General features: G+C 38.2%; 1 protein-coding gene and 2 pseudogenes across 1 annotated transcript; 1 reads left to right on the plus strand and 2 right to left on the minus strand.

The window, feature by feature from the left end:
- Positions 1-2,398: 2,398 nt before the first annotated feature.
- Positions 2,399-5,510, minus strand: LOC136175605 (olfactory receptor 5D13-like). Its single transcript, XM_065945857.1, has 2 exons — positions 5,482-5,510; positions 2,399-3,353 (listed from the first exon to the last, which is right to left on the minus strand). Exons 1-2 carry the CDS (start codon positions 5,508-5,510, stop codon positions 2,399-2,401), a joined length of 984 nt encoding a protein of 327 aa, XP_065801929.1.
- A 4,123-nt stretch (positions 5,511-9,633) lies between these two features.
- LOC136175606 (olfactory receptor 5D13-like) lies at positions 9,634-16,441 on the minus strand (annotated as a pseudogene).
- Positions 13,192-13,443, plus strand: LOC136176164 (U2 spliceosomal RNA; annotated as a pseudogene).
- Positions 16,442-19,845: the final 3,404 nt, after the last annotated feature.

Here is a 19,845-nt window from a genome sequence, read left to right on the forward strand (position 1 = left end):
GAGCCAGACAGGACTTAGCCAGACAGGACTTAGCCACTGAACAACAGCAGCATGCCAAATGCACACTTTTTTGTACTAAATCCCTCTTAGATATGATGTATTATCTTATTTTATATATCAATGAACTGATTTGCTATTTGAACTGGTTGCCCATATTTATTTATGATATATTATTCTGTACATTTCTTGTCTGGTGATACTGTCATCAGACAATAAGCTATAAAACACTCCCTACTTATTTTACAGAGAGGCAAAGTTTATGCAAGATTGACAATTATATCTTCTTAATGTGGAATCTTCCTTGAAGATAAGACTATGATATTTATAAAGAATTTTCTGGAGTTTTGATAATAACAGTAGGAAATAAACACCAAATATAACTAGAAAATTACTCCTAGATGTTTCTTCTTTCAGGCTCTTCTTTCAAACTCAGGGTTATTTTTATTTACTTTCTGTTGAGTATTATCTTTGTGCTTAGAATGAAACTGTTTTTCATCTCCAAGACTGTTCTTGAACTTGAATGAACTATGTATCTAGGCAGTCGGACCCAGGAAGAATAGCATTGAAAGAGTATTCCACAACCTGTTCCCCTATTAGCTCATCTAAGTTTTTCTTTATCTCTTTCAGGCAAAATATTTTTTTAGGATGATGAATAGTAATGAAGGCCAGTTGTGCAATAAAGAATTTAACCCACCATCTATGGAGTTGGTATATCATATGACAGTTGCCCAGCATCAACAAATTTGCTGAAATCTTACTTATTAATATACATGATATGAAAATTAGTATTACCAATGAGGCTTATGGGCTTTCCTGGAGGCTCAGACAGTAAAGAATCTGCCTGCAATGCAGGAGGACAGGTTTTGACCCCTGGGTAAGGATGATCCCCTGGAGTAGGGAATGGCTATCCACTCCAGTATTCTTCCCTGGAGAATTCCATGGACAGAATAGCTTGTGGGTTATATCCACGGGGTCGCAAAGAGTCGGAGAAGACTGAGAACCTAACACAATGAGGTTTACATTGAACTTATAACATTTTCTCCATTAAGAGACTATTCTGTACATTCTTTCTTTATCTTGTGAACAATTTCATTAAAAATATTTCCACAACACTTTAGAAAAAAAACAAAAAGCTGCACCTATGCAAACCACCAAGAAGACTTTAAAGTTAAAAGAGTATAATTTATTTCTGGAAATAAAGAGCTCATCATTAGGACTTTGTAGAACAGACAATAAAATCATTTATATTAACAGATTTTCAATCCTAAAATCATTACATTCATTGTAAAATTGTACTGTCAAAATTTATGGAGAATTTCTGCTTTAAATACATGTAAATAAATGACTATTCACAGTATTTTCTGAAGTAACAGACATTGTATTCTAAAGGATTCTGCAGCCATCCAGACTTTTTTTTTCTTTATAATTTGTTCTGGCTTTTCTTGAAAGAAAGAAACCTAATTATAGCTTCAAAATTATTCTTTGCCTAAAATCTGTCATCTAATTTTTTAAGATTAGGATCTTAAATACAAGATGTGTAACATATGTCAAAGATAGTTCATTGTATAAACTGCAGGTAAGTTTGCTAGTTGGGCAAAATTAAATCAGGTTAGCCAAGATGCTCTAGCTGATATTAGCAGGGTTCCCATTCAGTCCACCAATAATGTTACTTACCAATGAAGTTCTCTGTTATTTTATCTTTATATACCAATAGCTATATCATACACAATTTAAGATTGACGTGAAGACTACTTTAGATTTAGCTGGAACTATTTCTGAAGTGTGCAGTTCTTATTTTATTTTTGATGTTTTATTTACAAAAAGCAAATAAATTTTATATTAACAAGTACAATTTGACCAAATTATATTCAGGACTTTGTGGGGACGGAAATATGACTTCTTTGAACTTATAATGTACCAATATTTCTTGTGTGGGATTAAATAAATATGTCTTTTCAATTTAGTGTCTTAGTGTTGAACAACTCTCAGTTTACTATATTTCTGTTGATGCAACTCTCTCATAAATTTTCTATAAATTTAGCTATAAATTACTTTAACTTTTAGCTATATATTTTCAGAGCAACTCTATAAATCCATTGCTCGATGACTGTACCTTGGCAGCCAAATGATAACGTGAGCTTACTCAGAAATCTTTATATGAAAAACCACCTAGAGACTTAATTTAAATGGTCCAGGCTTTAATTATATGTTGTTTGTTATTTTATAGGTAATTCTCTGAAGTTTACTAAAGTTGTTGCATGTTGTATTAGCCAAGGCCTTTCACACTTCAAAAGTGTGTACTGTTTTCTTTTCTGAAAAAAAAAAAATAGTTTGAAAGTACTGTAAATTCTGGAAGACTTGGACAACTATCCTCTTGAAAGTGCACACTAAATCTTAGTCATTTTACATTAATCATTAATTGACATTTTAAGTTGGTGTTGATTAACTTCCTGACAGCGGCCTTCACATCTTTGTTCCTGAGGCTGTAGATCAGCGGGTTCAGCATGGGGATGACCACTGCGTAAAACACAGAACCCACCTTGAGCATAAGCCATGAGCTTTTGGAGTTAGGAACACAATAGAGGAAAAGGACGCTCCCATGGAGGATGGTGATGGCAGTCAGGTGGGAGGCACAGGTGGAGAAGGCTTTGTGGCGACCCCCAGTTGAAGGCATCTTCAGGACAGTGATAAAAATGCAAACATAGGAGGTGAGAATAATCATCAGACTGCTTACTTCATTGAATGTGGCAGAGGCTAAAGTGATCTCCTGGTTAATGTAAGGGTCAGAGCAGGAAACAGCAACTACGGCCGCGTGCTCACAGACACAGTTATTTATGAACTTAGTCCCACAGAAGGATAAAGTCAAAAACAGTAATGTGTATATTAGGGAACAGGCTATAACCCAAGAATATGTAGCAATCACCAACACAAAGCTAAACCTCTGGGACATCACAACTGTGCAGAGAAGAGGGTTGCAAACGGCCACAACTCGATCACATGCCATCACTGCCAACAGGAATGTCTCTGTCACCACAGATATGCAGACAAAGAAGAACTGCATGAGGCATCCTGTGAAGGAGATGCTTCTGTCTTCTACAATCAGGTTTTCTAGTAGCTTGGGTGTAACTACTGTTGAGTAACAGAAATCCACAAAGGATAAGTGGCTGAGAAAGAAGCACATGGGCGTGCGGAGCCTGGAGCTGGACTTGATGATCAGGATCATGCCCAGGTTCCCCGGCACAGTGACTGTGTAGATGGTCAGGAAGACCAGGAACAGGGGCAGCTGGAGCTGAGGATATTCCAAGAAGCCCAAGAGAATGAAAGCGACCTCAGCACTCTGGTTTGCTTGGTTCCTGTGGACAAAATATTAATGTAATCCAGAAGTAAAAACTAAAGTTTGAAATAGGTGAGAGAACAGAAAATGTGTTGAGAAGCTCAGTGGGTCTCTGTTTACAGTGTTTCTGTAAATGCTATATACTTCTGCCTTATTTCAGATGCTAATGTCCACTTATATGTCAATTAAATAGCCAATAATAATTTTCATTGTGTATGATCTTCGGAAACAAAGAACTAAAACAGATTAGATCCAGCTTTATTTCAAATAATAAAATTCATTATTATCAGCTGCTTTCAAGAGACATTGTCTTTGCATGACTCTGAGCTTTGTGAAAACACCTGATTTGACAATTCAATTACATGCATTGGAGAAAAACATATCGTTAGGTTCCAGTTTCTTACCTGCCTCACCTCCTGAGATATGAGAAAATTAACTTATATGTTAATTTGTAGAATGGTAACATCTCTGCAAAACAGTTAATATAATATCTTCTTGGTTGTTCTATCTCCTTTCAATTCCTTTTTTATTCCTAGTTATTCCAAATTCTCAACCCTTTCTGGAGCTATGCTATAAAACATACTGAATTTTTTCACTTATGTTGAATTAATTTTGAAAATATTTAAATGTATTCTTCATAGCCAATTGTATTATTCATCAGAAGTTTCAAAACAAAATATGTGCTATGCTTCCTGTGATAATAGTTGAAATAGTATTGAACAGAAAACTGTTATTTTTTTCCATTGTAGCAGACTTTGGAGTTTGGGTGACAAAAATAAGAACTGCGAAAGTACTGGAGAAAGCAAATAGGCTTCAGAATGGATCAAATATATACTCTGCCATTTTGAATTAAGAAGAATTTGAATTTGAATTCCGAAGAAAAGTGGCTGGAAAACACCTATTTCAAATGGGACACCAGAATGTTTCTTGATTATTACTGATCACAAGGCATTTCCTCAACAGCAAGATAAGAATATTAATATAAACTTTCAATCACTAGAATGGAACTAGATACTTCAATAATGAATTCAAATGCTGTAATACATGGTAGAACAGATACTTACCTTTTTATATATTAGAATTATGAATAATTGTTAGATCAAACACCTGATATGTTTGTGAAAATCCTGCAGAAACACGGACATCTATCAACTGGAGGCGACATTGGGGAATACAGTGTCGGAATCCCTTCTTCTAGAAGCCCCACGATAGAAGCACTGTAGGATTTCATTAGGACGCCTGGTTTAAGATGCATACTTCCTTATTTTCCTCTAGGTTTTCTCACCACACTATAGCTTTCTCTGATTCCCACATGATGAACTTGTAAGAAAGATATCTTCCAAAGACCATATCCACAACAGATCCTCTGTGAAAATACTCTGTGAGCTCTCAGCTTGGCAAAGATTGATTATGACTATATTATTCCAGCCACATTCCTTCCATTTAAAATACTCTGTGAAAGACTATGAGAATAATTTTCCATGACTGTTTAATATAACAGTGACTTTAAGGTTCCAAATAAATGTTAAGCAAATGCATAACATTAACATTATTCAGTATGACTTTTCCAAAAACTGCTTAGATCTATATTCAACCTCATTATCACTTAATACACCCTTCTTTAGTGAAGGTGGATTTATCAACTTCTGCTATGTAGTACATGCCTATTTCTTTATAATTTATTTCTCCATTTTATTCTTTCTTATGACGTTTGCTTTATTTTGCCACCTACTTTTATAGACATGACTCATTGTTTCATCCCCTCTGTATACAGACAAACTTTCATATTTATCACTCACAAATGCTGTAGGTTATTTTCCTATTATTTACAAATATGGTTGTTACTGTCACTTTGTTTCTAGAAAATTACAGGAAAATCTTGAAGACAAGGCCCACTTTGTTATAATTCTCCCTTTTACCAAAAGGAGAATTCTCCATTTCTGATTTTATGATGAATACCCAATGAGAAAACTATGATAAAAACTATTTGAAAGAAAGAATTGGAATATAACTCCATAAACCTTCTCAGCCAAAAAGTGGTTCTTTGTGGACACTTTGTTCTACACATGTGTTTGTCTCCTACAAAGATTACTGGATCCTTGTGTTTTATTTTTTAAGTAAAACAAAGGAGACATGAGTCAACTCACCTAAACACAGAAGAACTTGAATGAGTCATTAGTGAAGACCTCTTAGCCAAGATTAACGAACTCCAGCAATGCTGCTGCTTGCTACTTGATAGAAACACACATGAAAAGGGCAGTAAAAGTGCCCAGCATTTTTCATTAATTATTTCATATCTTATGATTTTCCAACCTGTTACGAAAACTCAGAGATACCAAAGATAAGATGAAGCCTGAAAAGTAAATCCTGGCACCACGCTGTATCACAAATATATGCCATCATGACCTTAGGGATGTGAAAACTAGAGAATATAACTGAAGTACTGCCTTGATGACTGCAGTTCAACTAATCACATGTTAACACTGTCTCAGGTGGTATATTGGTTGTATATTATTTCCCCAAAGCCTTAGGGCAGCTGTATTATCAACTTTACTCATTTAATCTTAAAAAATAAACAACACCATTTTAAAAAATTTTATGTGGATATAAAATACATAAATCCACAAGGGGAAATTATACCACAATAGATTTATCTTTTATTATCCATATTTAATTTTTTAAATTTTCTTATGAAGGTACATATATATATATATTCTTATGTTTCTAAACATATGGCTGCTAAACTATAATTATACTGTTTATTTTGTACTTTACAATATTTGTATTATAAACTTTATTTTATATTTACACTATTGATTCTATTGATAGAAAACAGCTTCTATTGGTTTTTCAAATATAGAATGTTCTCAGATGTTTATTACTGAATCTAAAAAGAAATTTTGGATGATATGTTTTCTAAAAATATCTGTTTATGAAAAGGATGATATTTTCACTAATTTTGGTAACTACCCATTTTGGCTTTAAAGACACAGGTTAACAATAATAATAACGTGATGCAGAAGGAGCTGAAGTGGAAGCAGTAAGTTTACTTTCTTGGACTCCAAAATCACTGCATTATGGTGACTGCACCCATGAAATTAAAATGCACTGGCTCCGTGGGAGGAAAGTTATGACAAAACTAGGAAGCATATTCAAAACCAGAGACATCACTTTGCCAACAAAAGTCCATATAGTCAAAGCCATGGTTTTTCCAGTAGTCAGGTGCGGATGTGAGAGTTGGACCATAAAGAAGACAAAGTGCCGAAGAATTTTCCTTTCAAACTGTGGTGCTGGGGAAGACTTCTGAGAGTCCTTCACCCAGCAAGATCCAACCAGTCCATCCTGAAGGAAATCAACCCTGAATATTTACTGGAAGGACTGATGCTGAAGCTGAAGCTCCAGTGACTTGGCCACCTGATGTGAAGAGCTGACTCACTGGAAAAGACTCTGATGCTGGGAAAGAGAGAAGGCCAGTGGAGAAGAAGGCAGCAGAGGATGAGATGGTTGGATGGCATCACCGGCTCAATGCACATGAGTGTGAGCAAACTCCAGGAGACAGCAAAGGGCAGGGAAGCCTGGCGTGCTGCAGTCCATGGGGCGGCAAAGACTTGGATGCGACTTAGTGCCTGAACAGCAATAGCAACACGCTCATTTCTCACTAGTGGAAGACATAAAATACACTTTGTGCAGCTGTGTCCTATACAGGCTCTGATTTCTCCCAAATGGTACCTCAGCATCATCATGGTGCTTCTGAGGTTATGGATCTCTTAATATTCATTGGAGAAAGCATACACTCTTCTTCAAATAAATGATGCCATGACAATTGGGTGTTCACAAGTAAAATTATGGGATTGGACACTCACCTCATATTATATACAACGATTAACTCAGAAAGTGAACAAGGACTTGAATGAAAGAGCATAAACTATAAAACTCTTACAAGAAAAACATAGACCTTAAATTTCATGGTCTTGAATTTGGCAGTAGATTCTTAGGGAAACAAAAACATAAATGACAATAAATAAATAAATAAACTGCTAAATTGAACTTCCTCAAAATTTAAAATATTTGTATATTAAAAAGATTATCAATAAAGTGAAAAGAAAAGGTACAGAAAAAAAACAATAAAGACAAAAAGTTAAATCAGATACAACACAAGATTTACAAATGTCCAGCAAGCATGTGAAAATATTCTCAACTTATTTGGTTATTAGGAAAATGCAAATCAATGTCATGGTGAGATATCAATTTATATCCACTGGATTTGCTATAATAAATGTATATAATAGCAATGATTGGCAAGGATATGAAGCAACCAGAAGTTATATATTGTGCCTGGGAATCTAAAATGCTACAGACACTGTAGAATAAGTTGGTGGTTCCTGTCACATGAATGAACATAGAATTACTATTAGACAAAATGCTTAGCAGGGAAAAAAAATAGGCTTTCACAAAGAGGTGTTAGGCTTTCCCCCCAATTTCTGACAGATAACATATATCTTATGTGATAGTAGAGTCTACTTAGGGAGGAGGGGCTGGTATACCTGATATCAAGGCGTGTGCATGCTAAGTCGCTTCAGTGGTGTTTGATTCCTTGCCACTTGATGGACTGTAGCCCACCAGGCTTCCCTGTCTATGGGATTCTCCAGGCAAGAGTACTGCAGTGGTTGCCATGCCCTCCTCCAGGGGATCCTCCCAACCCAGGGACTGAACCCTTGTCTCCTATGTCTCCTGCACTGGCAGGCAGGTTCTTTACCACCAGTGCCACCTGGGAAGCTCCACAGCTTATGTCAAATAGATTCACTCTATAGACTGGACGTGAGTTTACCGCGACGTGTGTTAGTTGCTCAGTCATGTCTGAATCTTTGTGACTCCATGGACTGAAGCCCACCAAGCTCCTCTGTCATGGGATTCTCCAGGCAAGGATACTGGAGGGGGTTGCCATCCCCTTCTCCAGGGGATCTTCCCCACCCAGGGATAGAACCCAGGTCTCCTGCATTGCAAGCGGACTCTTTATCATCTGAGCCACGAGGGAAGTCCATGAGTTTGCCAGTTGGGCAAAATTAAATCAGGTTAACCAAGATGCTCTAACTGATGTTAGCAGGGCCCCCATTCAATCTACCATTAATGTTACTTACTGATGAAGTTCTCTGTTATTTTATCATTGTACATCAATAGCTATTTTATATGTAATTTGACTGACATGAAAGACTATTTTAGATTTAGCCAGAACTATTTCTGAAGTGTGCATTTCTTAATTTTATTTTTGATGATTTATGTATAAAAAACAAATACATTTTATATTAACAAATAGAATTTTACCAAATCATATTCAGGACTTTTGGGGGCAGAGACATGACTTCTTTGCACTTATAATGTACCAATTCTTTCTACGTGGTGTTAAATAAATGTATCCTTTAAATTTAGGCTTCCCTGGTACCTTAGATGGTAAAGAGTCTGCCTTCAATGCAGGAGACATAGGTTTGATTGCTGGTCATGCAGATCCCGTGGAGAAGAGAATGGCTACCCACTCTAGTATTCTTGCCATGGGCACAGGAGCCTGGCAGGCTAAAGCCCTTAGAATTGTAAAGAGTCGGACATGACTGGGCAACTAAGCACCGGCAAGTCTTTCAACTTTAGCGTCTTAGTGTTGAACAACTCTTAGTTACTGTGATTCAACTGATGTGACTCCCTCATCAGTTCAGTTGAGTCGCTCAGTCGTGTCTGACTCTTTGCGACCCCATGAACTGCAGCACGTCAGGCCTCCCTGTCCATCACCAACTCCCAGAGTCCACCCAAACCCATGTCCATTGAGTCGGTGATGCCATCCAACAATCTCATCCTCTGTCATCCCCTTCTTCTCCTGCCCTCAATCTGTCCCAGCATCAGCATCTTTTCAAATAAGTCAGCTCTTCTCATCAGGTGGCCAATTTTCATGACAACTCAAATCCATTCTTCCATGACTTATAATGACTTAAAAAAAAAAAGAAGAAGAAGAAGAAGACGACGACTCAGCTGAACAGGCAAATGGTAATGTGTCTTTACTCAGAAATCTTTTCGTGACAAACACATTATCTAGAGACTTTTTTAATCGTCCAGGCTTTAATTAGGTGTTATTTATTATTTTATTGCTAATTCTCTACAGTTTACTAAGGTTGTTGAATGATGTATCAACAAGGGAAGTATGTTAAATGTGTGCACCATTTTCTTTCCTAAAAATTGGAGTTTGAAATGTTATTAAAAAATGCTAGAAAACTTGGACAGTTCTCCACAGTGCTCTTGAAAATGAAAAAGCAAACCTAAGCCGATTTGTATTGTTGACATAATAATTTGGTGTTAACTAGCTTCCTAGCAGTCTCTTTCACATCTTTGTTCCTGAGGCTGTAGATCAGCGGGTTCAGCATGGGGATGACCACTGTGTAAAAGACAGAGGCCACCTTGACCATGAGCCATGAGCTTCTGGAGTTAGGAACACAGTAGAGGAAAAGGATGCTCCCGTGGAAGATGGTAATGGCAGTCAGGTGGGAGGCACAGGTGGAGAAGGCTTTGTGGCGCCCCCCAGTCGAAGGCATCTTCAGGACAGTGATAAAAATGAAAACATAGGAGGTAAGAATTATCATCAGGCTGCTTACTTCATTAAACGTGGCAGAGACTAAAATGATCTCCTGGCTAATGTAGGGGTCAGAGCAGGAAACAGCAACTATGGACGCGTGCTCACAAAGTTATTTATGATATTATTTCCTCTAAAGGACAGTTCGGATAAAAAGTAGGCAAGAGTCAGGGAACAGACTGTACCCCAAGAGTATGATGCACCCACCAATAAGGAACAAAGCTTCGGAGACATCACGACTGTGTAGAGAAGAGGGTTGCAAACAGCCACAAATCGGTCATACGCCATCACTGCCAACAGGAATGTTTCTGTCACCACAAATGTGCAGGCAAAGAAGAATTGCATGAGGCATCCTGTGAAGGAGATGGTTCTGTCTTCCACAATCAGGTTTTCTAGTAGCTTGGGCGTAACTACTGTTGAGTAACAGAGATCAACAAAGGACAAGTGTCTGAGGAAGTAGTACATAGGGGTGTGGAGTTTGGGGTTTATCTTGATAATTAGGATCATGCCCAGGTTCCCCAGCACAGTGACGGAGTAGATGGTTAGGAATAACAGGACAAGGGGTATCTGGAGTTTGGGGTATTCTGAGAAGCCCAAGAGAATGAAAGTGACTTCAGCACTCTGGTTTTCTTGGTTCCTGTGGACAAAATATAAAAGTTGATTCAGAGACCTCTGAAGCAAAATTTGAATGAAAAGTCTGTTATTCGCTCAGTCTGGTCAGAGGTTTTTGCAACTCCATGGACTGTAGCCTGCCAAGTTCCTCTGTCCCTGAGATTCTCTTGGAGGGTTGTCATGCCCTCCTCCAGGGGATCTTCCTGACCCAGGCATAGAATGAGAGTACTTATGGGAAAAAGAGTGCATTGAAGTCTTTTTTTTTTTTTTAAATTAGCCTCTTTTCCTCCAAAATGCCTTTATTATCTTTTTTTGACATTAAAATTCATTGTTTTCAAAGCTACTTCCTAAATTCTTACTGAAACCTGAAATGGCACTCAGTATAAAGGGAAGTTCATTCCACATAGAATTCTCTAAAAATTCTATATCTCATTAGGAGTTGAAATTAAACACTCTGTTACTTTCACTCAGGTTTTATAACTTTATACTCCAAGAACACACTTAACACTTGAAGATTTCCTCTACATGTATAGCTATGCCATTCACATATTCCCCCACTCTTTTTCTTCAGTTGTTCATTTACATTCCTAAACATGTGGTTAATTCCTGATTCCCGGAAAGTATGTTTCACTTTAACATACAAATCATAGAGGACACATTCTCTAACTGAAAACACTTTTTCCAAAAGTCAGGATTTGTTCCCTATGTCTATGGTAACAAAGTTTGAGTAGTCCAGGGTTGAAAGGGAAATCTCCACCAAGGATGAATACAATTTCTGATGCATATTTGTTCCTTCTTCCCCACACGCCTTCTCCACACCTGTAGCTTTTCACTCCACCTCCCACACTCTGTATTCATCAACAGGCTTGGGGCCCCTGTTCCCAATCGCCCATGTAGCCCCAGGAAGTGTCAGCCATGCCCAGTTAGGAGCACAGGCGCTGTGCATAGTATTCATCTTCTTTTCTGTGCAATTACCCTGGAATAATTTTCCCATTGCAGACCCACTATGTACTCAGTCCTGTAACAGGCATTTTAGAAATTATAAAATTATAAAATCTCAGCCTCAATTTGTTTCTTAGAGCATTATTCCAGGATATATTCCATATAAGCACAAATGACAACTTATAATTCTTGTTTATTATTAAAATTTGTATGTATAAAAGGAATGAAAATATTGTGATTCAGAAAAACCAAAGATATTTCCTAGCGATGTAGCCTAGTGAACAACAATAAATGTGGTGAAAGATAAATAATCAAAGACTTCTAGTCAGCTAAACAGGTAACCTGGCAATTAGATTTATGCACATGTTGTTTGCCTCCTGCAAAGATTAATGGAATATATTAGAAACATATTATTTTCCCTTTAAAGTGAAATAAAAATCAACTCACCTGAGTGTAGAAGAATTTGACTGGCTCATTTAATAAAGCTTCTAAGTTTAATGGATTCCAGGAAAATTTCTGCTGAGAAGTCAATTTTTTTTAATATAGTAATAAGCCTGAAAAATAGGAATCTAGAGTATATTGCAGAAAATGAATTTCTCTTATAATGTATTAAAAATATATTCAGACATGACAAAGAGCAAAGGAGACCAAACAAGCTGAACCCTAACATCAAACTGTCACATATATATGCCACCAAAACCCTAAGGAGGTTTACCTTAGAGAATATTATTTAACTATTGCCGTGAGACCACGAATGGGGCAATTAGATGAAATAATGCCCTTGTGATACTTCGGTTGCATATGCATTTTTTCCCAAAGTTTGGGGAACAATTTCATCATGCACTCTAGTTCATTGATCTTTTAAAAATGTTGAACTAGACACTATATTTTTGTCTTCAAATACTTGCAAAATGCAGAAATATACTAAAGCAAAATCAGCTATTGTGTCACAATCCAAAGATTCTTAATTTTTGTTGAATTTCTGGTTGTCCATCTGTATCTGTATCTGTGGGCTTCCCTCATAGTTAATTAGTAAAGAATCCTCCTGCAATTCAAGAGACCCCAGTTCGATTCCTGGTCGGAGAGATCCCCTGGAGAACGGACAGCCTACCCACTCCAGTATTCTTGGGCTTCCCCTGTGGCTCAGCTGGTAAAGAATCTGCCTGCAATGCGGGAGACCTGGCTTCAGTCTCTGGGCTGGGAAGATTCCCTGGAGAAGGGAAAGGCTACCCCCTCCACTATTCTGGCCTGGAGAATTGCAGGGACTGTATAGTCCATGGGGTAGCAAGGAGTCGGACATGACTGAGCAACTTTCACTTTCTCTGTATCTGAGGGACATATTGATGTGTTTGATGTAAAACTTAAACAATATGAATCATATTATAGTGTTTTTTTTTAATCCTTTCTTTAACATTCTGTTGTGTTTCATTTTCTATAAAAGCGATTGGTTTTCTTAAGATAATACAACTTGCATTACTATTACAAATATGAGCAAAATTTTTTTTTATTCTTACATTTATTATTGAAATTCCATTCTATTTTTCAATTTGTAGTCTAGGTTTATGGGAAGTATAGTATACTTATTATTTAAGAAGCTGACGTATCAACATATAAACATCTCAACTCCAGTGACTTAATTAATAGAACAGGGAGCAGCACTTTTTTCTGGAAAAATGTGTACAGCAAATACTTTATCGCTTCTCGGCCTTTTGGCTAAGATCAAGTGTAATACTTTAGCCTTTGTGGGCCACATCCTCTCAATTTCAGCTATGCACGTCTGCATCTTGCAGCCTGGATTCACCTATAGACAATACATAAATCAATAGGCATGACTCTGTTCCAATAAAATTTTATTTATAAAACAGTAGGACAGATTTGGTTTGCAGATCACACCTTGTCAACCTATGCAATAGAATGCATTTCTTGATTGTTCAAAGTCTCAAATTATTTCCAGATCAGTAGGCAGATGCCTTTTGAGTGGCAATGCAGAGACTTAAGCTTGTTCTCAGTTATGGCTTATGATAATGTGACTGCGTGCATGTGTGTGACTTGTGACTGGGTGCATGTGTGTGAAGTCACTTTAGTGGTGTCTGACTCTGTGCAGGGGTATGGACTGAAGTCCGACAGGCTCCTCTGTCCTTGGGATTTTCCAGGCAGAATTCTGGACTGGGATGCAGTGCTCTCATCGAGGGAATCTTCCCAGCCCAGGGATCAAACCTGTCTCTCTTGGATTGGCAGTTGGGTTGTTTACCACTAGCGCCACCTGGGAAGTTCAACAATAGGATTGTTATGGTATAATTATAATGTAGTGAGAGAAATAATAATTTGGTTTAAAAAATACTACACTTTTCTGCATTGCTACTGTGCATAATATTTTTGTGTTTTGCTTATTTATTTTTCATTAAACTTTTGTCAAGCATATTAAGAGTGCTCGTCACATGTTGAGATACTTGAATAATGACCAAGATATTTCCTGATCAATAAAATCACAATAGGACTTTGAAGTTTGAGTCAAACTATAGTGTTAAGGTAGAGGGAAGGGGTAAGAAAGAAAAACAAAAGACATTTTAAGCAGAGAAGACAGTCTGAACCAAGGTAGGAGTTTGAATGTTCAAATTTTTTTTCAATTAGAAGTAGAGTTTATGCAGGGCAAACTTTGGGAGATGGTGAGGGACAGAGAAGCCTGGCATGCTGCAGGCCATGGGGTTGCAGAGTCTTACAGGACTGCGAGACTGAACAACAGAAAGTAATGAGAGGGTAACAGGCGGGAAGGCCTGGGGTCTCCAAACGGAGGAAGGAGGCTGCAAGTGCCAGACATTTTTATCTCTCTTAAGCAGCAGGAAGAAACAAACCAGCCATATTTTTTCTTCTCTATACAAATTTAAAAGGAGGTTTCTCTTAAAATGCTGTGTTGCCATGACACCTAGTTTCACCTAAAGCTAACTACTCTCAAACCTTGAGTTAACCAATACATTTCTTTTTCTTATGGAAATGTTGTCTTAAGCTATGTTAATGTACCCCAGACTCTATCTTCAAGTTGGTTCCACCAAACAGTCTAACTTACTTACTCAGGTATTGTTCCCCTAATCTATGTAAATGAAACTATTTGTTGGTATTCTGCCCTTCTACAAGATTCAAATCAATCGTGTTTTATGGCCAGGGATGAATTATCTGGTGCCATTCTAAATTTTATGACATTCCTTTCTTTTCATTAACAGACTGTGAGTGACTATATAACATATAGTTGTATATAATGTTAGTATATACATATATATATGTTAGTATATACATATATATAACATATAGCTAAAGACTAGCAGGGGGGTACTCTTTTGCCCACTTCTGATGCCTGTGCCAGAAGCTTTCTCTATCTCCTTTACACTTTAATAAAACTTTATTACACAAAAGCTCTGAGCGATCCAGCCTCGTCTCTGGCCCCAGACTGAATTTGTCTCCTCCGGAGGACAAGAATCCCACGTCTTATCGTATGAGATATGATCAGACGACCAGGGAATCTAAACTGTGTAAAGAATGCAATTAGGATTGGTACCGGTTGCTGAATAGAGTTGAAATAGAGTTCCATGCCCCCAGGACAAGTCTGTAGTAATGAAGAGGTTGTGGTTGCAAAACAGTGTCGACAATGGGAATGAAACGGATTCAGTTTCAATATTATAATCATGGCATTCAGTGTGGTTTCATTAGTAGTTGACGTAAACAGAAAGAAGTAACTCCCATTTTCATTTTGATTCAGAAACAAACATCATGTTCTCGACAACATCTCACTGCAGATAAGTGAATAATTCCCAGAAACTAGCGATAATTATACAGGCACCTAAAATGTGAAGTAATAAACAGTGAGGTGTAATATGGGAGCTAGAGCATCTGATAGTCAAAGGCCTGAAGACATCTGGAACACAGAAGGAAAACAAAAACAGACTCTTAACACTGCCTTCAAATATTTCAAGGCTAAAATATGAAAGAAACACTGGCCCTTTTTTTCTGCTTCCTGAGGACAGAAATTTAATTTTAAATGAATCCACTTCTAAAAGCAACAGGAAGCTAATTTCAGAACAACAACAATAAAAGAATTTTCTTTTTTTCTCCAGTGTCAATAAACAGAATAGTGTGAATGACTCAGCGTCTCTGGGTTGCCCAGTTTCACTAAAAGTATATAAGAAGGGGCTCTAGAGACACAAACTTTAATGTAAACAAAAAGAAGGGGGAGACTCCTCAGGAAGCATGCAGACAAGATATTAAACTCCACAATGTCTCTCTACATTTCCCATATTCTGTGACTGGTCCTCACATTGGCCCAGAGCTTTCACTAAGATCAGTTTTTACTTGGTGTTCTCAAAATACTGTTTTAAAATTATCTGTATAATTCTCAAAATTCATAATTTACACATCTGTAACAGGTTGATTTAAATACTCCATCTGATAAAATATCTATTGCTATAATTAGGTGGTGCATTCTAACCACCTTAATGCAGAAGGATCCAGTTCAATGCAAACGTTATTAATCTTTGTCTATAATGGAGGAGGGCCTTCCCTGGTGACTCAGATGGTTAAGAATCCTCCTGCAATGCAGGAGACCCAGGTTCAGTCCCTGGGTTGGAAACAGTGCCTGGAGGAGGGAATGGCTACTCACTCCAGTATTTTTGCCTGGAGAAGTCCCATGGACAGAGGAGCTTGGCGGGCTCTTGTCCATGGGATCACAAAGAGCTGGACACGACTGAGTGGCTGAGCGCGGCACAAACTGAGAGGTCATTCCTGTAAGTGTAGTGGGCAAAGCGTACTTTAAAAAAGTAAGAAAGTTCATTCAAATAGCCTCCTAAATTCAGTATTGCATGTAAGTATGTAGTTTTAGATAGATCCCTGGGGGCTCAGATGGTGCAGATTTGACCTGCAATGCAGGAGAGCTGGCTTCTATGGCTGCTCACTCCAGTATTCTTTCCTGGAGAATTCCATGGATGGAGGAGACTGGTGGGCTATAGTCCATGGGGTCATGAAGAGTCAGACACGACAGAGCCACTAACACCTGCACTTTCCTCCCCCAGGTATGTGTGTGCAGATGCCTCTGAGAACAGCGAGTGTGAAGGCAGGCCATCACGAGCACCCTGGTGTCCAGGGTTCCTCACTGTGCTCACAGGCAGTTTTATTTATCTTTCTTTGATCTAGCCTGGGCCTCCAGTCTGGCGCATATTTCAGAAAAGATTCAAGAATTAAAGTAAATCTGATCATCTCAGTCCAGTATTATTTCTTATTACACAAGAGATTATTTTTTCCCCTTAAGTTTATATACAGTTTAAATACTAGTTTGACATAATGGGAAGGAAATGTTGGTTTTACTTTCCCCCAACATTCCCAGTTTGACCCTACATTAGCTATTTGTGGTCTCATTCTCAGCAAAATTACATAGCAACTGGCAGAATGTTTTCATAGGATCGAAGAGTATAAAGTGCTAATCGCTCAGTCGTGGCTGACTCTTTGCAACCCTGTGGGCTGTAACCCAGCAGGCTTCTCTGCGCCTGGAATTCTCCCGGCAAGAATATTGGAGTGAGTTGATATTCCTTTCTCCAGGGTATCTTCCTGATCTAGGAATCGAACCCAGAATCTCTCACATTCTAGACGGATTCTTTACCTTCTGAGCCACAAGCAGCATAAACTCCCTCTGCAAATTAGTAGCAGAGAGTATGAATTAGTCTTTCCCTAACAAGTGATGCACCTAGCATATCCACTAGATGGCAGGGTGACACTATAATTTAAATCAAGGCACAAATAATGTGCATTGATTGCTTTAGAGAAAGGCGCAGAAACTGATAGAAAGCAAGATGTTCGTGGTTTAACTATAACTTTGAAAACATTTTATTCTGTGAAGGAAAACTGACCTGTCGTGCCGACCGACAGAGGATGCTGAGGCCACCAAGTCGTCAGCACGGCTCCTGCACCCCCAGCTCCCGCACCCCCAGCTCCCGCTCAGACCCTGAGCCTGAGGAGCTCTGGGTGGGATCAGAGCTGCACCCTGAGAAAACAGAATAGGAAAGAACAGGCACCGGCCCTAAGCAGTTAAGGTGCAGCTCACAGGGATGATGTCAAGGAGCCCAGACTATTCCCCCTTCCCAGGCGCAGAGAAGCCCTGAATTCATTAACACGAGCTCCCTGGTTTTCTTTGATTTAAAGTAATCCTCTGATGGTCTGACTACCTGGATTTTGCTGCAAAATGCATGGACATTCTGACTCCTGCCTTCCCTTTTCGGAGCAGTTTCTTTGAACTGAGCTGTTGTCTCCCAGGTTTGCGCTGCGCATAGTCTGTCAGTGGAGTCTGACTCTATTGTGACCTCATGGGCTGAGCCCACCAGGCTCCTCTGTCCCTGGGATTCTCCAGGCAAGCATATTGGAGCGGGAAGCCATTCCTCCTCCAGGAGATCTTCCTGACCCAGGGATTGAACTCGGGTATCCTGCACAACAGGTGAATTCTTTACTGGCTGAGCCACCGGGGAAGCCCCGTAATTTCTAGGTTTCAGTCAATCGAATAAAAAATAATTATCAATATTTAGGTTGTGGTTTTTTTTTTTTTTTTTTGGTCAGTTGGTAATTTCATTTCTCTTTCAGGAATAAGGAAACAAGTGTTCAAAGATGGTAATTTACTTGATCACATTCAAGCATCCACTCACCTTTGATTTTTATCTTTGCTTTTTCACTTTTCAGTTTTGAACTAGCAGCGATGTGTTGTCTCTTGGTCACTTACATAATCACATATTTTGGTTAATAAGAGTTAATACTTCATTTCAATTAATTGTATAAGAAGCTAATACACAAAAATGTGGTTAATAATATGTACAGATATTAGTAAAAATATTAAAATCCTTACAGAAACAAATACAATTAATATACATGGTTTCTGTCAATCCACAGTTCCACATCTCCCAGATTCAACCAACTGCAATTATGTAGTACTGTATTTAATACTGAAAAAATGTGTGTATAAGTGGACCCGTTCAGTCCAAATCTGTGTTGTTCACTGGATTGTATCCTCTGCGAGCCCGTTGCCTTCTTGAGGTTAGGACAGGGAGAGTTATTCATCTCAACTGTAAAGCAGGCACGCTTAAATAATAAATGTTTTAAGGCATCTTCTATGATCCACCCCACCAAGTTGGTTCTCAATAAGATTGAATAAATCATTTTAATAGTCTTATTTGACACAATTTACTATTTGTGTTCATAACTCTGTAAGGTTGTGAATAAGAATTGATAAAATTTTCCTTAGCTTTAAAGCAGGCTTACTATAAATGAAGAGGAGTTATAACAAAGTAATGGCAAAGTAATGTCTCTGCTTTTCAATATGCGGTCAAGGTTGGTCATAAGTTTTCTTCCAAGGAGTAAGCATCTTTTAATTTCATGGCTGCAATCACCATCTGCAGTGACTTTAGAGACGAAAAAAATAAAGTAGGTCACTGTTTCCACTGTTTCTCCATCTACTTGCCATGAAGTGATGGGACAGGTGCCATAATCTTAGTTTTCTGAATATTGAGTTTTAAGCCAACATTTTCACTCTCCTTTCACTTTCAACAAGAGGCTCTTTAGTTCTTTTTTGATTTCTGCCATAGGGGTGGTTGTCATTTGCATATCTGAGGTTATTGATATTTCTCCTGGCAATCTTGATTCCAGCCTGTGCTTCCTCCAACCCAGCGTTTCTCATGATGTACTCTGCATATAAGTTAAATAAGCAGGGTGACAATATACAACCTTGACATACTCTTTTCTTTATTTGGAAGACTCTGCTGTTCCATGTCCAGTTCTAACTGTTGCTTCCTGACCAGCATACAGATTTCTCAAGAGGCAAGTTAGGCGGACTGGTATTCCCATCTCTCAAAATTTTCTACATTTTGTGGTGATCCACACAGTCAAATGCTTTGACATAGTCAATAAAGCAGAAATAGATGTTTTTCTGGAACTCTCTTGCTTTTTCGATGATTCAAAGAATGATCTCTGGTTTTTCTGCCTTTTCAAAAACCAGCTCGAACATGTGGAAGTTCACAGTTCACGTACCGTTGAAGCCTGGCTTGGAGAATTTTGAGTGTTACTTTACTAGCTTGTTAGATGAGTGCAACTGTGTGGTATTTTGAGCATTATTTGGCATTGCCTTTCTTTGGGATTGGAATGAAAACTGAGCTTTTCCAGTCCTGTGACCACTGCCGAGTTTTCCAAATTTGCTGGCATATTGAGTGTAGCACTTTCACAGCATTATCTTTTAGGACTTGAAAGAATTCAACTGGAATTCCATCACCTCCACTATCTTTGTTCATAGTGATGCTTCTTAAGACCCACTTGACTTCACATTCTAGGA

The sequence above is a fragment of the Muntiacus reevesi genome, chromosome 9 (genome assembly GCF_963930625.1).
Source record: "Muntiacus reevesi chromosome 9, mMunRee1.1, whole genome shotgun sequence".
Classification (NCBI taxonomy): Eukaryota; Metazoa; Chordata; class Mammalia; order Artiodactyla; family Cervidae; genus Muntiacus; species Muntiacus reevesi.

Coding starts and splice junctions, on each gene's coding strand:
- LOC136175605 (XM_065945857.1), bottom strand. CDS start 5,510: ATGACTCATTCAAGTTCTTCTGTGTTTAG. Junction 3,354..5,481: donor TCAAGTTCTTCTGTGTTTAG/GTGAGTTGACTC, acceptor TTTTGTCCACAG/GAACCAAGCAAACCAGAGTG.